This window comes from Dreissena polymorpha, chromosome 15 (assembly GCF_020536995.1).
Source record: "Dreissena polymorpha isolate Duluth1 chromosome 15, UMN_Dpol_1.0, whole genome shotgun sequence".
In the NCBI taxonomy this organism is placed as follows: Eukaryota; Metazoa; Mollusca; class Bivalvia; order Myida; family Dreissenidae; genus Dreissena; species Dreissena polymorpha.
Window position 1 is genome coordinate 39,890,903 of NC_068369.1, and position 25,621 is coordinate 39,916,523.

Genomic DNA, 25,621 nt, shown 5'->3' on the forward strand with positions numbered 1-25,621 from the left:
AACACACTTGAAAATTGGTAGAATAGGACAGTGTTTAACACTTATAAGTTTATGACCTATCTACAGTATATAGCCTCTTCTTGAACCAATAACAGGCGTCTTTAAAATCCTGGATAATACAGGTCGTATAGTCATCGATTTGCGAAGAACGGAAATATGATTGACAGTGGTACCTCCGGAATCGGAGGTGTGATGGCAGAAAAAGGTGAAAACCCTAGGAGTAACCTTAAGGGGGTCCACGCTTGCCGGTAGAATGCTTGGAAGTCTTAAATTCTGACTTGATTAATCCATTTACTTCAAGACTCCTAACCGGGACGAATTCCGAAAGGAATACGACCAGTTATAGGAAGACGGCCTGTTATGGCCAGAAGTGTAATAGAAGAATAACTTTAATATGAGGTCCCTCCAGATCCTAGCATCTAAGATCTGAGTTCAATAGCTCCCAAGCCATCTACAAGACTGTAGCCGCCATGCGGTCAATCTGATCCTATGAATCAGAACTCTTGTTGATTCCAGTAGCTTGAAAATATACACAGTTGTAGGATCAATAGAAAAGCAGAAGTCGATACGAACTGCGTCTTGCTAATCCTGCTAGCGTCATTAATGTGTCCCAACTGTTCCGTGACACTGACTGCAAAGTCTGTAGCCGACAGGTAAAGGCGGTTAAAACAATTCATCCTTCGGGTCTCGAACATAAATTAATAGAGGTCAAATAGTAATGTTCGACCTTAATGCTAGTCTCCGAGCCCACTTCAGTCGATCTATCTACAAGACCAGTTGTCTGCATGTAGCCGGTTGAGATAGAAGTAGAAATAACAGATATAGGTATTTCATTTTTTTCTAGTATTAGTAGGTCATAACCAGCACCAGAATGGATGGTCAGGAAAATCAACCATAGACCAAGTCAGCGGAGATGATTTGGTAACCGTCGCCAGTAGAACATCAGTATTGAAAAACACAAAATGTCATGTAGATTGTTGAATCCATAAAATATAGTATTCAATACAATCATAGCCAGGGGTATACAACTAGGTAATTGAGACAATACCCGTGATACTAAAAATTGACCGATGAAAACACAGTGGAATACCGGTAATTGGTAACTGGTGACCGAACCGGACCGGTCAATGACCGGTAACTGTAGCCAGGTGAACGGACCAGTCATAATATGACGGGTGACGTTACCAGTATAAGACCGAAAAATAATGGAATCCATATGGTCTGATATCAATGTCAAGCACTGCTCGGAAAAGAAGATCGTGCCAAAAATCCAATCTGATGGCGATGAGACATCACTAAAGCAGACGACGAAGATTCATTCGATGACGAAGAAGAGGAGGAAGGATAGTCCGATGATGACAACGAAGAGGAGGAGGAAAAATAATCCGCTGATGATGAACAACTTTTTGTTCTGACCGGTGACCAGTGATCGGTGATATGACCGATGAATGGTGACCGATGTCCGGTGATCGGGACCGGTATAATATAACTGCGTCAGAATGGAAATATCTGGTGCAGAAGAATGACCATCCACGAAGTCATCTGATAACGTTAACCGGAAAACAACGGTAGATTATCAGTATTAATAGGCATAAGTGTCCTTATAGTCGAAAAGAACAGCTTATCCCGAAGCCTGAAAGTTAAACGAACTAGTGTTCGTATACAAATACGGCTCGGTGACTGCAACATGTGTGGATGCCATAAGAAAAACAATCACACGTGGAATGGAGACATGATATTTCTAAAGGAATAAAATGGAGAACATCGATATGACCAGTAGGTTCATTAAAGCCTACGTGAGAAGTGGCGACATCCATATAACTGCGATGCCGAATTATTGTTTGGATACGCTGGAAATATTTCTCCGTGAGCGTTGACGTGATCGCTTAAGTATGTATCAATGCCGAGAACTGCTCAATGAAGGAGAGGTATGTTCGATAACTATCCTGTTGTGCTCAATGAAGTCCGATGATGTCTACGTGAAGGTTGACGACGTCCTCGTTTCCTGCAATGTTGAGATCTGGATCGGCTGCCCTGTCAAGATGTGGATCGGCTGCGATGAGACCGAGATCTTCTAGAATACCGTCTCCGTGAGTGACGACGTGATCGCTTACGAGAGCCGCGACGATGAGACCTGCTCGACGAAGAAGAGCGTGTCCGATGTCTACTCCTTGATGAAAACGATGTATTCGACGACGAATAGGAGAATAATCCAATGATGAAGACCGAGTTCTTCTTCTTGACCGGTGACTGGTGTTATCGGTGGCAGGACTAACTGATGACTGTTGACCGGACCAGACCGGTGACCGGACCAGTGACCGGACCGGTAACATGACCGGACCGGTGACATGACCGGACCGAGGACCGGACCAGACCGGTGACTGGTGATCAACGACCGGACTGGTGACATGACCGGTGATGGGACCGGACGGGTAACCGGACCGGACCGGTGACATGACCGGTGACCGGACCGGTGATCAATGACCGGACCGGTGACATGACCGGTGACCGCACCGGTGACCGCACCGGCCGGTCAGACGTCGATCAAAGGTCCGTGATCAACGTCCCCGGTGACGTACCGGTCATATCATGACCAGTGTTGTCAACAGCTAATGACCGTATGGCGGATGCCAAATGGTCCGGCATTGGTCGATGTCCTTGACCAATGCCATCGGGCAAAGACCGGCTGACGGGTGTCGCCATATGGTCTGATGTTGACCGACTGTCTAAGAGACTTAGCATAGTATGGTTGCCATCGTGCCCGATACCCGGTGACTGATGCTGCAACTATCATCCATGGTCTGCGAAGTCACCGGGTATTTATCCACTCTTGTTTCTGCGACCATCATGTAGTCGAATATATGAAAAACAAGAGCAAAACATATTCAACCATAAACTGGTCACAGACCAGATTATCATACGGCACATAAAATCATTATTTGACCATAATGAAAATTATAATAATACTGCCGTAGATCATAAATTACACTAAAGTTTAATTCAAAACAGATGAAAAATAAAATGACGATCAATTAGATTGTCATACAGAACGTTAAAATCATTATTGCACACAACGGAAAATGATAAACAATCTGTCAATAGAAGAACACGCTTTGCACGATCTCGTAACACATTAGAAGAACATGCTTTGCATGTTCTAGCAATGTATTAGAAGAGCACGTTTTGCACGTGGTCGTTCGCACCTGAAAACACCCAGCATGGTAGAAATAAACCATTGTTCGATAAAAACAAGCATGGCTTACCTTTTACAAATGAAACAAAATCCATTAAATCCACACAAATTAATCCGAATGAGAAATAAAAAGATAAATAACACAATTTATCTATTCAAAACCCCAATCAACCAAGTGAAATAAATCGAAAAACAATATTTTAATACAGAGCCGTAAAAGACACGTATACACCTGGTCGATCCGTAAAGAATATTGGGGGTTGGTTACCGATTTTTGGCTAGGTTGCATTGCACTATGTTTAACCTGGCCTGTATTACGGTATTGAGGTGGCGGATTCCCAGTTAAAATTCCGGATGAGTTAATTCCCCTTGGAAAGGAGAAGCATGAGATAACAGGTCAGTATTTATGACATTAAAATGCCTGTGGCATAAAACCATAAGAGCAGCGCTGTGTAAAAACAGATCTTAATGTCGGTGTGTCAAATGTCATCAAGATGAACCTGTTCATTCTTAACAGGCTAATCAGGGACAACACTTTCCATTTTTAACGTATTTTTCTTTTTAAAGAAAGTCTTATCTTAACGACAATCCAGTCAAGGCGGACTATATACTTTACGTTCATACATTAAGCAAGGTCTTTGAATAGCAGGCTCATATTAAGGATATACATTCAATTTTAATCGAAAACGTAAAATCCCAATGTGGAACGTGATGTGTTCCACCGGCTCTGTGATGTGCAGTTTCCGTATTATATAGGTGAAAGTTTTGTCCCTGATTAGCCAATCCAAACTGCACAGACTAATCTGGGACAGTACTTTACACACATGCATTAAACCCCCTTTTCCAATTGTACTCACTTTTTCCTGATGATATACATCATCTGGTCCACATTCTCAGTTATGCCATTTACAGACAAAAATCCAGTCAAGGTGGAAAGTGTTGTCCCTTAGCCTATGAGGGCTGCCCAGGTTAATCTGGGATGACACTTTACGTACATGCATTAAGCCCTGTTTACCCATGTTACTCACTTTTTCCCTATGAGGCACATGACGTGTTCCACCGGCTCTGTGATGTGCAGTTTACGGATGAGCTGCTTCAGGGTAAAACTGGCCTTCTGGAGCTGCTCGGGACTCTCTCCCTCGTCAAACACGATGCCTGCATCCTGATAACACGGGGAAGGAACATGATAACATCAAAGTAACAAACACAATGCCTGCGTCCTAATAACAAGGGGAAGGAACATGATAACATCAAAGTAACAAACACAATGCCTGCATGCTGATAATGCAGGGATGGAACAGGATAACATCAAAATAACAAACACGATGCCTGTATCCTGATAAATGGGGAAGGAACAGGATTACATCACAGTAATAAACATGATGTCTGCATCCTGATAACACTGGGAAGAAACAGGATATCATCAAAGTAACAAACACAATGTTTGCATCCTGATAACAATGGGAATGAACAGGATAACATCATGGTAACAAACATGATGCCTGCATCCTGATAACAAGGGGAAGGAACAGGATTACATCACGGTAACAAACATGATGCTTGCATCCTGATAACAAGGGGAAGGAACAGGATTACATCACAGTAACAAGAGATGTGTTTATCAAAAACACAACAACCCCTACTGCGCCACTTTGATTTATTATTAAAAAAATTATCATTTGGAAGGTACAAATAATTATCTCCCTTTGAAGCTTATTACTTCCCTTGGATTTGTTTTTTTACCTTTGACCTTGAAGGATGACCTTGACCTTTCACCACTCAAAATGTGCAGCTCTGTGAGATACACATGCATGAGACATATCAAGTTGCTATCTGAAGCGACATAGAAGTTATGAGCATTTTTCGAAACCTAAACGCAAAGTGTTACGGAATGACAGACAGACAGACGGACAGTACGATCACTATATGCCCTCCTTCAGGGGCTTAAAAACATGATGCCTGCGTCCTGATAATGCAGGGATGGAACAGGAATACATCAAAGTAACAAACACAATTTCTGCATGCTGATAATGCAGGGATGGAACAGGAATACATCAAAGTAACAAACATGATGCCTGCGTCCTGATAATGCAGGGATGGAACAGGAATACATCAAAGTAACAAACACAATGTCTGCATGCTGATAATGCAGGGATGGAACAGGAATACATCAAAGTAACAAACACAATTTCTGCATCCTGATAATGCAGGGATGGAACAGGAATAAATCAAAGTAACAAACATGATGTCTGCGTCCTGATTATGCAGAGATAGAACAGGAATACATCAAAGTAACAAACATGATGTCTGCATGCTGATAATGCAGGGATGGAATAGGAATACATCAAAGTAACAAACATGATGTCTGTGCCCTGATAATGCAGGGATGGAACAGGAATACATCAAAGAAACAAACACAATGTCTACATGCTGATAATGCAGGGATGGAACAGGAATACATCAAAGTAACAAACACGATGTCTGCGTCCTGATAATGCAGGAATGGAACAGGAATACATCAAAGTAACAAACATGATGTCTGCCTCCTGATAATGCAAGTATTGAACAGGAATACATCAAAGTAACAAACACAGTGTCTGCATGCTGATAATGCAGGGATAGAACAGGAATACATCAAAGTAACAAACACAATTACTGCGTCTGATAATGCAGGGATGGAACAGGGATATATCAAAGAAACAAACATGATGTCTGCATGCTGATAATGCAGGGATGGAACAGGAATACATCAAAGTAACAAACATGATGTCTGTGCCCTGATAATGCAGGGATGGAACAGGAATACATCAAAGTAACAAACACAATGTCTGCATGCTGATAATGCAGGGATGGAACAGGAATACATCAAAGTAACAAACACAATGTCTGCATGCTGATAATGCAAGGATGGAACAAATACATCAAAGTAACAAACATGATGTCTGCATCCTGATAATGCAGGGATGGAACAGGAATACATCAAAGTAACAAACACAATTTCTGCATCCTGATAATGCAGGGATGGAACAGGAATACATCAAAGTAACAAACATGATGTCTGCATCCTGATAATGCAGGGATGGAACAGGAATACATCAAAGTAACAAACATGATGTCTGCATCCTGATAATGCAGGGATGGAACAGGAATACATCAAAGTAACAAACACAATGTCTGCATGCTGATAATGCAGGGATGGAACAGGAATACATCAAAGAAACAAACATGATGTCTGCATGCTGATAATGCAGGGATGGAACAGGAATACATCAAAGAAACAAACATGATGTCTGCATCCTGATAATGCAGGGATGGAACAGGAATACATCAAAGTAACAAACACAATGTCTGCATGCTGATAATGCAGGGATGGAACAGGAATACATCAAAGTAACAAACATGATGTCTGCATCCTGATAATGCAGGGAAGGAACAGGAATACATCAAAGTAACAAACACAATGTCTGCATGCTGATAATGCAGGGATGGAACAGGAATACATCAAAGTTACAAAAACCATTTCTGCATCCTGATAATGCAGGGATGGAACAGGATTACATCAAAGTAACAAACACAATGTCTGCATGCTGATAATGCAGGGATGGAACAGGAATACATCAAAGTAACAAACATGATGTCTGCATGCTGATAATGCAGGGAAGGAACAGGAATACATCAAAGTAACAAACACAATGTCTGCATGCTGATAATGCAGGGATGGAACAGGAATACATCAAAGTAACAAACATGATGTCTGCATGCTGATAATGCAGGGATGGAACAGGAATACATCAAAGTTACAAAAAACATTTCTGCATCCTGATAATGCAGGGATGGAACAGGAATACATCAAAGTAACAAACACAATTTCTGCCTGCGTCCTGATAATGCAGGGATGGAACAGGAATACATCAATGTAACAAACATGATGTCTGCATGCTGATAATGCAGAGATAGAACAGGAATACATCAAAGTAACAAACATGATGTCTGCATGCTGATAATGCAGGGATGGAACAGGAATACATCAAAGTAACAAAAATGATGTCTGCATGCTGATAATGCAGGGATGGAACAGGAATACATCAAAGTAACAAACATGATGTCTGCATGCTGATAATGCAGGGATGGAACAGGAATACATCAATGTAACAAACACAATTTCTGCATCCTGATAATGCAGGGATGGAACAGGAATACATCAAAGTAACAAACATGATGTCTGCATCCTGATAATGCAGGGATGGAACAGGAATACATCAAAGTAACAAACATGATGTCTGCATCCTGATAATGCAGGGATGGAACAGGAATACATCAAAGTAACAAACACAATGTCTACATGCTGATAATGCAGGGATGGAACAGGAATACATCAAAGAAACAAACATGATGTCTGCATGCTGATAATGCAGGGATGGAACAGGAATACATCAAAGAAACAAACATGATGTCTGCATCCTGATAATGCAGGGATGGAACAGGAATACATAAAAGTAACAAACATGATGTCTGCATGCTGATAATGCAGGGATGGAATAGGAATACATCAAAGTAACAAACATGATGTCTGTGCCCTGATAATGCAGGGATGGAACAGGAATACATCAAAGTAACAAACACAATGTCTGCATGCTGATAATGCAGGGATGGAACAGGAATACATCAAAGTAACAAACACGATGTCTGCGTCCTGATAATGCAGGAATGGAACAGGAATACATCAAAGTAACAAACATGATGTCTGCCTCCTGATAATGCAAGTATTGAACAGGAATACATCAAAGTAACAAACACAATGTCTGCATGCTGATAATGCAGGGATAGAACAGGAATACATCAAAGTAACAAACACAATTACTGCGTCTGATAATGCAGGGATGGAACAGGGATACATCAAAGAAACAAACATGATGTCTGCATGCTGATAATGCAGGGATGGAACAGGAATACATCAAAGTAACAAACATGATGTCTGTGCCCTGATAATGCAGGGATGGAACAGGAATACATCAAAGTAACAAACACAATGTCTGCATGCTGATAATGCAGGGATGGAACAGGAATACATCAAATTAACAAACACAATGTCTGCATGCTGATAATGCAGGGATGGAACAAATACATCAAAGTAACAAACATGATGTCTGCATCCTGATAATGCAGGGATGGAACAGGAATACATCAAAGTAACAAACACAATTTCTGCATCCTGATAATGCAGGGATGGAACAGGAATACATCAAAGTAACAAACATGATGTCTGCATCCTGATAATGCAGGGATGGAACAGGAATACATCAAAGTAACAAACATGATGTCTGCATCCTGATAATGCAGGGATGGAACAGGAATACATCAAAGTAACAAACACAATGTCTGCATGCTGATAATGCAGGGATGGAACAGGAATACATCAAAGAAACAAACATGATGTCTGCATGCTGATAATGCAGGGATGGAACAGGAATACATCAAAGAAACAAACATGATGTCTGCATCCTGATAATGCAGGGATGGAACAGGAATACATCAAAGTAACAAACACAATGTCTGCATGCTGATAATGCAGGGATGGAACAGGAATACATCAAAGTAACAAACATGATGTCTGCATCCTGATAATGCAGGGAAGGAACAGGAATACATCAAAGTAACAAACACAATGTCTGCATGCTGATAATGCAGGGATGGAACAGGAATACATCAAAGTTACAAAAACCATTTCTGCATCCTGATAATGCAGGGATGGAACAGGATTACATCAAAGTAACAAACACAATGTCTGCATGCTGATAATGCAGGGATGGAACAGGAATACATCAAAGTAACAAACATGATGTCTGCATGCTGATAATGCAGGGAAGGAACAGGAATACATCAAAGTAACAAACATGATGTCTGCCTCCTGATAATGCAAGTATTGAACAGGAATACATCAAAGTAACAAACATGATGTCTGCATGCTGATAATGCAGGGATGGAACAGGAATACATCAAAGTTACAAAAAACATTTCTGCATCCTGATAATGCAGGGATGGAACAGGAATACATCAAAGTAACAAACACAATTTCTGCCTGCGTCCTGATAATGCAGGGATGGAACAGGAATACATCAATGTAACAAACATGATGTCTGCATGCTGATAATGCAGAGATAGAACAGGAATACATCAAAGTAACAAACATGATGTCTGCATGCTGATAATGCAGGGATGGAACAGGAATACATCAAAGTAACAAAAATGATGTCTGCATGCTGATAATGCAGGGATGGAACAGGAATACATCAAAGTAACAAACGTGATGTCTGCATGCTGATAATGCAGGGATGGAACAGGAATACATCAATGCAACAAACACAATTTCTGCATCCTGATAATGCAGGGATGGAACAGGAATACATCAAAGTAACAAACACAATGTCTGCATGCTGATAATGCAGGGATGGAACAGGAATACATCAAAGAAACAAACATGATGTCTGCATGCTGATAATGCAGGGATGGAACAGGAATACATCAAAGAAACAAACATGATGTCTGCATCCTGATAATGCAGGGATGGAACAGGAATACATCAAAGTAACAAACATGATGTCTGCATCCTGATAATGCAGGGATGGAACAGGAATACATCAAAGTAACAAACACAATGTCTACATGCTGATAATGCAGGGATGGAACAGGAATACATCAAAGAAACAAACATGATGTCTGCATGCTGATAATGCAGGGATGGAACAGGAATACATCAAAGAAACAAACATGATGTCTGCATCCTGATAATGCAGGGATGGAACAGGAATACATCAAAGTAACAAACACAATGTCTGCATGCTGATAATGCAGGGATGGAACAGGAATACATCAAAGTAACAAACATGATGTCTGCATCCTGATAATGCAGGGAAGGAACAGGAATACATCAAAGTAACAAACACAATGTCTGCATGCTGATAATGCAGGGATGGAACAGGAATACATCAAAGTTACAAAAACCATTTCTGCATCCTGATAATGCAGGGATGGAACAGGATTACATCAAAGTAACAAACACAATGTCTGCATGCTGATAATGCAGGGATGGAACAGGAATACATCAAAGTAACAAACATGATGTCTGCATGCTGACAATGCAGGGAAGGAACAGGAATACATCAAAGTAACAAACACAATGTCTGCATGCTTATAATGCAGGGATGGAACAGGAATACATCAAAGTAACAAACATGATGTCTGCATGCTGATAATGCAGGGATGGAACAGGAATACATCAAAGTTACACAAAACATTTCTGCATCCTGATAATGCAGGGATGGAACAGGAATACATCAAAGTAACAAACACAATTTCTGCCCGCGTCCTGATAATGCAGGGATGGAACAGGAATACATCAATGTAACAAACATGATGTCTGCATGCTGATAATGCAGAGATAGAACAGGAATACATCAAAGTAACAAACATGATGTCTGCATGCTGATAAAGCAGGGATGGAACAGGAATACATCAAAGTAACAAACATGATGTCTGCATGCTGATAATGCAGGAATGGAACAGGAATACATCAAAGTAACAAACATGATGTCTGCATGCTGATAATGCAGGGATGGAACAGGAATACATCAATGTAACAAACACAATTTCTGCATCCTGATAATGCAGGGATGGAACAGGAATACATCAAAGTAACAAACATGATGTCTGCGTCCTGATTATGCAGAGATAGAACAGGAATACATCAAAGTAACAAACATGATGTCTGCATGCTGATAATGCAGGGATGGAACAGGAATACATCAAAGAAACAAACATGATGTCTGTGCACTGATAATGCAGGGATTGAACAGGGATACATCAAAGTAACAAACACGATGTCTGCGTCCTGATATACAGGGATGGAACAGGAATACATCAAAGTAACAAACATGATGTCTGCATGCTGATAATGCAGGGATGGAACAGGAATACATCAAAGTAACAAACATGATGTCTGTGCCCTGATAATGCAGGGATGGAACAGGAATACATCAAAGTAACAAACACAATGTCTGCATGCTGATAATGCAGGGATTGAACAGGGATACATCAAAGTAACAAACACGATGTCTGCGTCCTGATATACAGGGATGGAACAGGAATGCATCAAAGTAACAAACATGATGTCTGCCTCCTGATAATGCAGGTATGGAACAGGAATACTTCAAAGTAACAAACATGATGTCTGCATGCTGATAATGCATGGATGGAACAGGAAAACATCAAAGTAACAAAAACCATTTCTGCATCCTGATAATGCAGGGATGGAACAGGAATACATCAAAGAAACAAACATGATGTCTGCCTCCTGATAATGCAGGTATGGAACAGGAATACATCAAAGAAACAAACATGATGTCTGCATGCTGATAATGCAGGTATGGAACAGGAATACATCAAAGAAACAAACATGATGTCTGCATGCTGATAATGCAGGGATGGAACAGGAATACATCAAAGAAACAAACATGATGTCTGCCTCCTGATAATGCAGGTATGGAACAGGAATACATCAAAGAAACAAACATGATGTCTCCATCCTGATAATGCAGGGATGGAACAGGAATACATCAAAGTAACAAACATGATGTCTGCCTCCTGATAATGCAGGTATGGAACAGGAATACATCAAAGAAACAAACATGATGTCTGCATGCTGATAATGCATGGATGGAACAGGAATACATCAAAGTAACAAACACAATGTCTGCATGCTGATAATGCAGGGATGGAACAGGGATACATCAAAGTAACAAACACAATGTCTTCATGCTGATAATGCAGGGATAGAACAGGAATACATCAAAGTAACAAACACAATTACTGCGTCTGATAATGCAGGGATGGAACAGGGATACATCAAAGAAACAAACATGATGTCTGCATGCTGATAATGCAGGGATGGAACAGAAATACATCAAAGTAACAAACACAATGTCTGCATCCTGATAATGCAGGGATGGAACAGGAATACATCAAAGTAACAAACATGATGTCTGCATCCTGATAATGCAGGGATGGAACAGGAATACATCAAAGTAACAAACACAATGTCTACATGCTGATAATGCAGGGATGGAACAGGAATACATCAAAGTAACAAAAACCATTTCTGCATCCTGATAATGCAGGGATGGAACAGGATTACATCAAAGTAACAAACACAATGTCTGCATGCTGATAATGCAGGGATGGAACAGGAATACATCAAAGTAACAAACATGATGTCTGCATGCTGATAATGCAGGGAAGGAACAGGAATACATCAAAGTAACAAACACAATGTCTGCATGCTGATAATGCAGGGATGGAACAGGAATACATCAAAGTAACAAACATGATGTCTGTGCCCTGATAATGCAGGGATGGAACAGGGATACATCAAAGAAACAAACATGATGTCTGCATGCTGATAATGCAGGGATGGAACAGAAATACATCAAAGTAACAAACACAATGTCTGCATCCTGATAATGCAGGGATGGAACAGGAATACATCAAAGTAACAAACATGATGTCTGCATCCTGATAATGCAGGGATGGAACAGGAATACATCAAAGTAACAAACACAATGTCTACATGCTGATAATGCAGGGATGGAACAGGAATACATCAAAGTAACAAAAACCATTTCTGCATCCTGATAATGCAGGGATGGAACAGGATTACATCAAAGTAACAAACACAATGTCTGCATGCTGATAATGCAGGGATGGAACAGGAATACATCAAAGTAACAAACATGATGTCTGCATGCTGATAATGCAGGGAAGGAACAGGAATACATCAAAGTAACAAACACAATGTCTGCATGCTGATAATGCAGGGATGGAACAGGAATACATCAAAGTAACAAACATGATGTCTGTGCCCTGATAATGCAGGGATGGAACAGGAATACATCAAAGTAACAAACATGATGTCTGCATGCTGATAATGCAGGGATGGAACAGGAATACATCAAAGTAACAAACATGATGTCTGCATGCTGATAATGCAGGGATGGAACAGGAATACATCAAAGTAACAAACACAATGTCTGCATGCTGATAATGCTAGAGGTCCCAGATTTAAATCACAGGAGAGGCACTATTTTTTATTCAACTTTTGTTCTTGCTATTATAATTAGTTAAGACTATTAAATACATTTTAAATTTGTTAGTAGATATATTTAATGAAATTTTCAAAAATACATAATCTGTGATAAAGTCTTTTTAATGAATGGTACGAAATTATTTTTCACTTAGTATAAGAATATATTTATATCATATTGATGTTGATGGAGAGATTTAAATAGAATTATCTCCAAAATATTGTTCAATCTATGTATCTATGTCAAATATGAACAAACATTAAAAAATCCGCAAAATTTAAGTCACTATTTAACAAACACTAAGTGGCTTTGTGCTGTACCTTTAGGCTATCGGTTAAGGTTGAATTCTCACTATTCGATATGTGAATATATACAAGTGTCTTCCACTATCTGTATCAATAATGCAAAAAAATAATTTAAATTTAAAAGTGGCTACGATTATCAACAGATTACAATGGAATATTCATAATGGCCAGTAAATATTATCATATTATCTACAAAAGCGTGGCAAAGAATAAGTTAATTGCTAATGTGCAAAAGTTACTGCAACAATGTGAAATGTAAACAAGAGCTGTCAGAGGACAGCGCGCTCGACTATTCGAGTGCTTGACAGTATAACGTAAGCCATAATGGGGAAATTGTTCAAATTATTCAATAAGGTCAAGGTAATAGTTCAGGTATATTTTCCACAATCAATTGAACAATTTTAAAGACATAAAACAAACTAATGAGATTTTATTTTAAGTTTGATAGCAATAGCTTGGGTGGGACGGTCCTTCAAAAATAAAGTAAATAAATATTTGGTTTTGTTTTTTTCAACCATGTTTCAAAGAAAAAAAAATCTTTTTGGGTTGGGTAGGGGGGGGTTGAGAGGGAGGTATAATGTGGGGTGTGGTCATATATTAGACGATCTTTCAAAAATAAAAAAAGGATGGGTGGGGGGGCGGGCAGGGATTCTGGGTTGGGGCGTGGGGTATTGTTTGGGTGGAATCCATTGTGGTATTCAGGTAAGCTTTGTTTTGTCAAAGTATTAATACAATCTGATCATAAATAAAGAAGTTATGGCAATTTAACTTAAATCTATTCTTTTGACCTTGAGAGTCAAGGTCATTCAAAGATCAAAGTCAAAGTGAACTTGCCAGGTACAGTACCCTCATGATAGTAAGAAAATATTTGAAGTTTGAAAGCAATAGCTTTGATACTATAGAAGTCAAGTGGATCTAAACACAAAATTTAACAAAAAATTCAGTTACTAAGACAAAAAAGGGCCATAATTCTTACAAAATGCTTGATACAGTTGTCTGCTCTTGTTTATAGATTGGGGTCATGTTGGTAAAGAAGTTTGCAAAATATGAAAGCAATATGTCAAGGGACATTGAAAATATTTGAGGTGGTAGGCAAACTTTAACATTTGCACGCTCACGCTCAAGCTGAAGCCGATGCCGGGGTGAGTAGGATAGCTCCACTATATATATTTCATATATAATAGTCGAACTAAAAATCGGTTTTACTTTTTTTAACATTAACATACAGAAATATTAAAAACAAGCAACAACAAACCAACCTGTTCTTTCTTATGTTTTTTGTATTCCTCATCAGAGTCAGATGTGTCACTGTCTGTATCCGAGTCAAACAATCCCTTCTCCTCCAGTATGGAACGTCCGGTTCCTGGCTCAAAAGTGGGCCCACCTCTGCCTCGACTGTAGCAGGGAACCAGAGGCAGTGGAGATGGAGGTTACAGTATACTAAATATTTAAGTTGTGCAATCCTCTACTCTCAATGATAACTGTGCCTCTTCCTCGACTGTGTGAGGTAACCAGACACAATCAAAATATAGGGAACCAGACAATTATTATGGATAGAAACAGACAAACATATATTGACAGAACCAGTCACAACAGACATTCTGAGAACTAGACACACATTGATTTCACTGTGCTTAAGGAAATAGGGGTGGTGGGCTCAATTTTGTGTTTCCAGGGGACAAAAATTCCACTCGTCCGCTCGTATTGACGAGTGAAATCTTGAAAGGACGAGTGAATTACCCTAAAGCTCTCGTCCTACAGGACGAGTGAAAAAAAAACTGATGTTAAAATATGTATTTTCTGACCAGTAAGACTCTTTTTCATTAAATAAAATCATTTCTTAAAGCATATCTATTCCAAAAGTAGAACGCGAATGAACCGGAAATCGTAATTGTAAATTTCATATAGCAGGTGCGCGTTGTTATGCGAGACTGTGTCCCGAGTAAATATTGGCTTTTTGGTGTAAACTTTGCGCGTCCATGTTTACAGGGAACCATCTGACTTCATTCACTGTAAGTATTGATTTTTTTAAAGAATTATTTTACTGCGAAGTACGGTTTTAAACCAGTCTGGATTTCATCTGAAAAATGTCTGACATACGAGCGTTCTTTAAAGGGGGCAGGAGCGATGTTCAACCATCCGAAATGGAAAGCACGCAAGCATTAGAAAAAGGAAAAAACAAATTTGTCTTCATTTATTTATTTTGTGTTCCTCATAAATAAAGTAAGTTAACATTTCTTCTGTGATCAGCTGGCATGAATAACTAAGTATGCAGCATTTTAGCAGTGATATAGGAAACATTGTTAGTCATATCAGTCCTTTGCAATCTTTCTTTCACACATATTTGAAGGACAAGTGCATGCGTTTGCAGGACGAGTGAAAATTTTAATGCACTTGTCCTGCAGGACGAGTGCCATTTATAAATATTTTTGTCCCCTGGTTTCTATAGGTTTTATCTATATTAAATTTTCCAAGCAAAATTCAGAAAAGCCTATTTTGTCAACTTGAGCATGTTTTTGTTTGTAAATATAAGCACTTTCGGAGTTTCAGAGCCTATGAGCAGTGTAATACATTTTTGACCTGCTCATGTAAAACAAATTTACAAGATTAATAAATGCCTCATTCTGGGAAAACTGGGCTTAATTCATGTGCATAATCCATCATCCCAGATTAGCCTGTGCAGTCTGCATATGCTTATCAGGGACAACACTTTTGCTTGAATGGAATTTTTCATTTAAAGGAAGTCTCTTCCTAACAACATTCCAGTCTTGGTGGAAATTGTCGTCCCTGCAGTCCACACAGGCTAATCTGGGACGACACTTTAAGCACATGCATACAGCCAAATTTTCCCAGAATGTTGCTTTTATGTTCAGACATTTACTGACCCTCTGCCACGACCTCTACCACGACCTCTGCCACGTGTTGGGGCCGATGACTCTGGGTCGTTGGTTTTTCCTTCTTCTAATTTCTTCTGCTTCTTCTTCTTCTTCTTCTGAGAGCTCTCTTTGTTGTACTTTGCTGCAATAACAATACATCTTGTTGTACTTTGCTGCAATAACAATCCATCTTGTTGTACTTTGCTGCAATAACAATATTAATTGTTGTACTTTTTTGCAATAACAATCTACCTTGTTGTACTTTGCTGAATTAAAAATTTACAGTGTTGTACTTTGCTGCAATCACAATCGACCTTGTTGTACTTTTTGGCAATAACAATGTACCTTGTTGTACTTTGCTGCAATAACAATCTACCTTGCTGTACTTTATTGCAATAACAATCTACCTTGTTGTACTTTTCTACAATAACACTCTACCTTGTTGTACTTTGCTGCAATTACAATCTACCTTGTTGTACTTTATTGCAATTACAATCTACATTGTTGCACTTTGCTACAATAACAATCTACCTTGTTGTACTTTGCTGCAATAACAATCTACCTTGTTGTACTTTGCTGCAATAACAATTTACTGTGTTGTATTTTGCTGCAATAACAATCTATCTTGATGTACTTTGCTGCAATAACACTCTACTTTGTTGTTATTTGCTGCAATAGCAATGTACCTTGTTGTACTTTGCTGCAATAAAAATCTAACTTGTTGTACTATGCTGCAATAACACTCTACCTTGTTGTTCTTTGCTGCAATAACAATATACCTTGTTGTACTTTGCTACAATAAAAATCTACCTCATTGTACTTTGCTGCATTAACACTCTACCTCGTTGTACTTTGCTGCAATAACAATCTACCTTGTTGTACCATGCTGCAATAACAATCTACCTTGTTGTACTTTGCTGCAATAATAATCTATCTTGCGGTACTATGCTGTAATAACAATTTACCTTGTTGTACTTAGCTTCAATAACAATTTTCCCTGGTTGTATTTAGCTTCAATAGCAATCTAGTATTATACATTGTATTAAGTGAAAAAGGAATAAGTCATCAAACATGTAAAAGACATAATTTTGGTGATTTTCTCTAACAAAACTGTTCATTTCATGTTCTGAATTTATTTGTGTGATATTCTGTGTGTACGTTTGGTTTAACAAGCACTTTTCAATTAAGTTTTTATTAACTTATTTGTATTTCCTATTATTTTAACATTTCTATAAAACTGTGCTTACGCATGCACAGACATGGATTCTTTTTTGAGGATTATTAAAAATCCAATTAAACATCCAGTTTTGTAGTAAAATCATTTGATATGATTCAAACATATATGCAATGATCTAGTTTACTTATAATTTGTCAACATTATTAAATACAACCGCTAAAACTGCATTATAAAGAATTGATTAAAAAAACACTTTAATCCATGATTGATGTCTTCTTCCAACTTCCCATAATAGTGTGTTAACTAGCTCGGCTGTTTTCGGAGAAAACCCGAGGTATTGTCATAGCCTCCTCGTCGTCCGCCGTCTGGGCGTCGTGCTAAAACTTTTACATTGGCTCTAAAATTAAAGTGCTTCCACCTACAACTTTGAAACTTCATATGTACATGCTCCTTGATGAGTTCTACATGCCGCACCCATTTTTGGGTCACTAGGTCAAAGGTCAAGGTCACTGTGACCTCTAATATAAAACTTTCACTTTGCCCCAAACATCATAGTACTTCCAACTACAACTTTGAAGCTTCATATGTACATGCGCCTTGATGACTTCTACACGCCACACCCATTTTTGGGTCACTAGGTCAAAGGTCAAGGTCACTGTGACCTCTAATATAAAACTTTAACTTTGCCTCTAACATCACAGTGCTTCCATCTACAACTTTGAAACTTCATATGTACATGCACCTTGATGAGTTTTACATGCCACACCCATTTTTGGGTCACTAGGTCAAAGGTCAAGGTCACTGTGACCTCTAATATAAAACTTTAACTTTGCCCCTAACATCACAGTGCTTCCAACTACAACTTTGAAGCTTCATATGTACATGCACCTTGATGACTTCTACACGCCACACCCATTTTTGGGTCACTAGGTCAAAGGTCAAGGTCACTGTGACCTCTAATATAAAACTTTCACTTTGCCTCTAACATCACAGTGCTTCCACCTACAACTTTGAAACTTTATATGTACATGCACCTTGATGAGTTCTACACGCCACACCCATTTTTGGATCACTAGGTCAAAGGTCAAGGTCACTCTGACCTCTAATATAAAACTTTAACTTTGCCTCTAACATCATAATGCTTCCACCTACAACTTTGAAACTTCATATGTACATGCACCTTGATGAGTTCTACACGCCACACCCATTTTTGGGTCACTAGTTCAAGGGTCAAGGTCACTCTGACCTCTAATATAAAACTTTAACTTTGCCTCTAACATCACAGTGCTTCCACCTACAACTTTGAAACTTCATATGTAGATGCACCTTGATGAGTTCTACACGCCACACTCATTTTGGGTCACTAGGTCAAAGGTCAAGGTCACTGTGACCTCTAAAAAAAATATAATAATAATAATAATTTCTGACAAGCTTTCGCAGCCGAGCGTGGTACCCGTTATGCGATGCTCTTGTTAGCATTATAATAACAAATGGCAAGTGCATACATATGTTCTTGGTTGGAATCATTTTATTTTAATGTTCAGAAACTGCATGTTTAAAATAATATCTTACTATGTCAGTTTTTTCAAGATAACAATTCTAACTCTACAGCAGACTTATCATAAAACATCTTTTCATACAGTTGTCAGGTGCCCAGGTCTATGTGCAAATAGTGTTGACCCAGACTGCACAGGTTAATCAAGGACAACACTTTCTGCTTTTATGGATTTTTTTGTTTAAAAGAAGTTAATTCTTACCGAAAATCTAATTTAGGCAGAAAATGTCACCATTGGTCAGCTTGTTTCATACAAATTTTATCAAACATCTTTATTGTATTTAAACATGATAAACTTATAAGGGAAGCACTGCATCATTATCCCCACCCAACCACCCCCCCCCCCCCTGCAAATTGTGCCTGGTTACCACCCCACCCCACCTCACCCTATTTGTTTTTAATGCCTGTGTACCTAGCTGATATTTATCGAAGTCGGGGAACTTTGTCACCATGGCTTTCCTCAGAGCCGATGGCAGTGAGCCCAGGGGGAGTGTCTTCTCTGGGAATGCCTGAAAATAAACATACCCTTAATTATCATACCTAAATATAGGCCTGAAAATGCATGTTCTTTTAATTACCATATCTGAATATATGCCTGAAAATGCATGTACCCTTGTCATTCACATGTTTGTATTAAGTAGAAAATAAGAACATTTATTCACACTACACTTTAGAAAATAATACATAACACTTGTATTAGTTCTCCCAAAATTACTAATTATCAGTAACTATTGTTGGGGATAATGTTGCTGTAACTACATAGATGGCAACAAAATAATGCCAAAATCACAAGAAAATTCACACTCAAAAGCCCAACATCCATTGATTCAAAATTCAACACACATACTGAATATATCTCTGTGACTAACAATCAGAAGAGAATGTATAACAACCAAACATGAATTCAAAACTCAACTTCACCTTCCAAACACACCACCGCTACTCATAATAATAAGAACATTTGCAAAAGCCAAACATTCATTCATTCAATTATCAACTCAACCTACCGAATATATCTCCGTGACTTCTACCCCCAACTTTCAATCAAAGTTCAAATCTACCTATAGAATATATCTCCACTGCTTCTATCCCAACTTTCAATCAAAATTCAAATCTACCGACAGAATATATCTCCGTGACTTCTTCCCCAACTTTCAATAAAAATTCAAATCTACCTACAGAATATATCTCCACAGCTTCTATCCCAACTTTCAATAACAATTCAAATCTACCGACAGAATATATCTCCACAGCTTCTATCCCAACTTTCAATAAAAATTCAAATCTACCTACAGAATATATCTCCATGGCTTGTATCCAAACTTTCATTTAAAATTTAAATCTAACTACAGAATATATCTCTGTGACTTCTATCCAACATTTTTTCAGAACTCAACTCCACGTACCGAATATATCTCCGCCACCTCGATCCAGTCTGATGGCAAGGCGATGGCCGCACTGAAGTACTTCTTCAGGTATGGCCGACAGGCCGGCATGTGGGAGGCCAGAGCCAACAGGAAGTTGCTGGTCGTACGAATGTTGAGCTGTTTCCTACTGTACAGGGCAAGCTGAAATGAATTAATGCATGAGGGTACAGTGTCGTCGTTCTTAACAAAAATCCAATTTAGGCCAAAAGTGTTGTTCCTGATTAGTCTGGACTGCACAGGCTTATCTTGGACGACACTACAAACTTTCATTATGCACAGGCTAGTCTGGACTGCACAGGCTTATCTTGGACGACACTACAAACTTTCATTATGCACAGGCTAGTCTGGACTGCACAGGCTTATCTTGGACGACACTACAAACTTTCATTATGCACAGGCTAGTCTGGACTGCACAGGCTTATCTTGGACGACACTACAAACTTTCATTATGCACAGGCAGGCTTATAGGACCCTACGGACAACAGATAGTTGCTGGTTTTATTAATGTTTAGCTGTTTCCTACTGAAGAGTGCAAGCTGGAATGGAGATAATGCATGGGAAAACAGGGCCTTATGATTACTTTTAGAGATGCTGAGGGTTCACATTTGAAGGCTGACTAAGAGATCTAAAGAAAGTCCTTAGCAGACTGGAACATTTATCATGTTATATGAGCCTCATAGCAGACTGGAACATTTATCATGTTATATGAGCCTCATTATAGGAAAAGTGGGCTTACTGCATGTGCGTTAAGTTTCATCCCAAATTAGCCTGTGCAATCGACTTAGGCATATCAGGAACAACAATTTACACTTATATGGAATTTAATATTTGTTTATAGGTTAAGTCTCTTTTTAACAAATATTATGATTAGGAGTAAAGTGTAGTCCCTTATTAGCAAGGCTAACCTGGGAAGACGCTTTGTGCACATGCATTAATCCCATTTCCCAGAGTGCAGCTTCATTTATTGTTAGACACTCAAGCTTTTCCAAAGGGCCATTCAGCACAGTGGTACATATGTGCCTGTATTTCCAAATAAGGTGTATCCCTGTGCATAAATTTTAAAAATGGGACACCCCTGTGTCTGAATTTTCTATTCAGGAACACTCCAGTACCCAAATGTTTCAGTTTTTTCTTGTTTAAGCAGTAAAATAACATAAACATACAATTATTGGACCCATCATATCAAGTGAAAAAATCCAACCCAAACCGAGTTACGGGTTGGCGCCCTTTTGCCTTAATAAAATCCTGTGAAAAGACTTGCCAACGTATCCTGAGACGCTTCGAAAAAGATCATCTCACATGAAAACAATTATGGTACTGTAAAACTACTATTAGTAGTGGGACTTCTGTAAAACTACTATTAGTGGTGGGACATTTCTGTAAAACTACTATTAGTGGTGGGACATTTTTGTAAAACTACTATTAGTGGTGGGACTTCTGTAAAACTACTATTAGTGGTGGGACATTCCTGTAAAACTACTATTAGTGGTGGGACATTTCTGTAAAACTACTATTAGTGGTGGGACATTTCTGTAAAACTACTACTTCTTAGTATTATACTGTAAAACTACTACTACTAGATCCTCTAATCTAAAATCCCAACAAATATGTATGCCCAATATTTGAATCTTGTACTACTAAATTACTGTAGGCATGGAAGACACTAAAGGGACCGTCAACCAGATTGACGAAAAAAGAACAGTTCTAAAATATAGAACATTTCTTTTTGTTTGTCAATCTGGTTGACGGCTCCTTTAAATATTCAAAGTGATCCACACATACATCCTGCGTTAGTTTCAGAATCCAGATACATCCATACACTAAACAAAGGAGAGTACATTACATTGTGTTCTTAAGCTTAATAGACATTTCGTGTAAAATACTAATGCAGTAAAGCTGTATTGATACAGTAAACTTTGTTCAGTTAAAAAGTTAAAATAAGCCCTTATTTTTAACATCCTTCATTCCCGGTGTGCGTATTGCGGTTTTAAGGGATGTTGCATTTTACCCAGCCAACACGCGGCAGATTGAAAACAATAAATGCCCTTGAAACATGACGACATGCAATCAACAACTGATAGTAATAGTGTCTGTTGTTTTATTCTGCTTATCATATCAATGTTCTAGCTCATTGGCATGTAATAAAACGGCCCCGTTACTATAAACTCATAACCATGGACTAGTCAATGCAAGTGATAAACATGGCCAATCTCCTGCAAATGACCCCCTCTGTCTACCGCAATTTATCACAGACAAGTATAACACACTTATACAAAAATTGTGATGCAAATTCATAATCTTTTTTGGCCAAAATCAACGTATACAAAAAAGTCAATTTTTAAATAACCAGGACATTTCATGAGGACAAAAATAAAATATTCTACAGTATTCTGTTTGATTCCTTAAAAGTACAATCAATTAGGACTTATTTTTTCTGTTAAATAGATAAAAAGCATTTATACTTGTTCATAACTTGAGGGATCCATAAAATGTCATTAGCAGACTGTGAAATGTATCATGTTATATGGCGCAGTAATAATCATCGTTCATCACAACAAATAGGCCAAACAGATGAGCCGTATTCTGAGATTTTTGTTTAGAAGAGACCTACTTAAAAGGACTTATTCCTCTAAAGAGGAAAGTGTTGTCCCTGATATGTCTGTTCAGCCTGCACATGCTTATCTGGAATGAAACTTTCTGCTCATGCATTAAGCCCTGTTTTCCAAGAATGAGGCTCATATGGTGCAGAAATAGTAATTGTTCATTACAAAAAAGTGGCCAAAGACATATAGTTCCACATGGGCAAGAAAAGTAACAAATGCATCTCGTACCTCATTATTTTATAAACATGTCCCTACAAACAAACACAGACCCCTGACCTTGAGAAGGAACTCTGGGTTATAAAAGATCACCTGTTCCTATGAGCCTCTTTCTATGAAAACTTAGCTATATGCATGTGTGGGTAAAGTGTCATCCCATATTTGCATGTGCAGTCTGCAATGGTTGATCAGGGAAGAGACTATCCGCCAGACTGGATTATTGTTTTGAAAATACCATAAAAGTGGAAAGTGTGTTGATGAGCCTGTTCAGACTGCACAGGACCATCTGGCAAGACATAACATCACATGCATTAAGCCCCATTTTCCCAGAATAAGACTCATATGGTGTCGTAATAATCATTGTTCACCACAACAAACAGGCTAAATACATACGGAATATTACGCTAGTCAATTGTTCCAAGAGTTTGTATCACTCGAGTGGCTTGTGTGATGACGTATCACACGAGAGGCGGAGCCTCGAGTGTGATGCGAAATAGCACAAGCCACGAGATTGATACAAACTCTTGGAACAATTGACTAGCGTAATATTCCTTTTATTATATACAACAACTAACGAAAACAGTTAACAATTGTATTTTTTACTTCAACAAAACTGACAAAACAATGACTAAAACGGTACGCCATAGTTTATTTAAGACGCGTATGAATACAGTTTATGTAAATTAACGTGTAAACATTCAAACCGGGAAAACACAGGTTTCCGACACGCGTACCTTAATAAATGCCATCGTTAATCCACTGTTTATAACAATTAAGTTGACAACTTTAATCCGCTGTTTATAACAAAAACGTTGAAACAATATGCACTTCCACTTCTATCTTCCATGTCTTTATCGAAACTTAGTTTAAACCACACTATTTAATTGTATTCCTATCGAAATATTCATTTATGCATGATAAACACACACTCCAAAATAAGTTTCGAATTCGTTCGATGTTTTAAACAAATAATTTACTGTTAAAAAACACCACGTCTGATGGAATGTCCTTTAATTCCATAGAGTTTAGATAAAACTATTGTGTTTCGTCACAGAAATGACGTCAAACTATGTACTACGTAATATATTTCATAATATAAAATAGTTCTATTTTCGGTGCGCGTAATGTGACGTCATTAAATGTGTCGAAGAAGTCCGGCTAGTATGGTAATACGGAATTGGAAACAGCGAGTAGCGTAATACGGGATTTTTTATTTTAACGATTGATACAACGTGTATTTTGTTAAATGCATTAACAGGTATATAATAAATTAAGTTACACTTATGTCTTGTACCTCTTTTTTTACAAACATGCACCTGCACAGCCTAACAGACTTGAGAATGAACTCTGGGTCTTTACAGATCAACTTTGAGCAATCTTCATTCTGGGAAAACTGGGCTTTATTCATGCATGTAAATCTACCAGATTAGCCCATACAGTCTGCACAAGCAAATCAAGGACAACACTTTCGGCCTAGGGGTGATTTTTGTTTATAATGGCCCTCCTTTAAACAACAAATTCTATAAAAGCAGGAAGTGTCAACCATGCAGTCTGCACAAGTTTATCTGACACTTTACACACATGCATCAAGTCCAATTTATCAGAAATAGGCTCATATATGGGCCATAAAAGTAACAAAAAATGTCTTACACAGACCACTAACCTTGAGAATGAACTCTGGGTCATAACAGATGACCTGGTCAGCCATTGTTACCAAGGTCACCCTTGTCAGGTCCGTACCCAAGCGGAAATTGGGCTGGCATATCAGCGACCCACTGACAGCATTTACCAGGCCAAACTGGAGAGAATAAAGTGTATTAATTGACTTACACTTTACCACTTATATACCGATTTGACATGTTTGTAGTCCCAAATTACGTTAAAGACCTTCCTTATCAGATTCAAGTTTTAAAACCTTCATTTCCAAGAGCAGCAAGCAGCATAAAACCTTAACTGTTACTGGTTGTACACAGCCACTATAAATTGCCTTTTTGATGCAACAAGTTTTTCTTTAAATGTTGTAGGCTAAAATCATTTGAATATATTACCTCAGAAAAATCACATTTATTTCTTAATTGCAAAACATTTAAGTAAAAACAATGTTTATGACAAAGAACTATTTTGAGAGAAAAT

The 25,621-nt window shown here is 38.4% G+C and overlaps 1 protein-coding gene across 1 annotated transcript in view; it reads right to left on the reverse strand.

The window, feature by feature from the left end:
- The window catches only part of LOC127859704 (telomerase protein component 1-like), a 118,531-nt gene that overhangs the window by 89,348 nt on the left and 3,562 nt on the right, over positions 1-25,621 (reverse strand). The window contains exons 3-8 of the mRNA XM_052397212.1: positions 25,152-25,286; positions 20,649-20,810; positions 19,655-19,751; positions 16,520-16,652; positions 14,894-15,029; positions 4,222-4,355 (exon numbers count right to left, since the gene is read on the reverse strand). Of these exons, the coding sequence (XP_052253172.1) occupies positions 4,222-4,355; positions 14,894-15,029; positions 16,520-16,652; positions 19,655-19,751; positions 20,649-20,810; positions 25,152-25,286 (797 nt within the window). The remainder of the gene's footprint in view (positions 1-4,221; positions 4,356-14,893; positions 15,030-16,519; positions 16,653-19,654; positions 19,752-20,648; positions 20,811-25,151; positions 25,287-25,621) is intronic.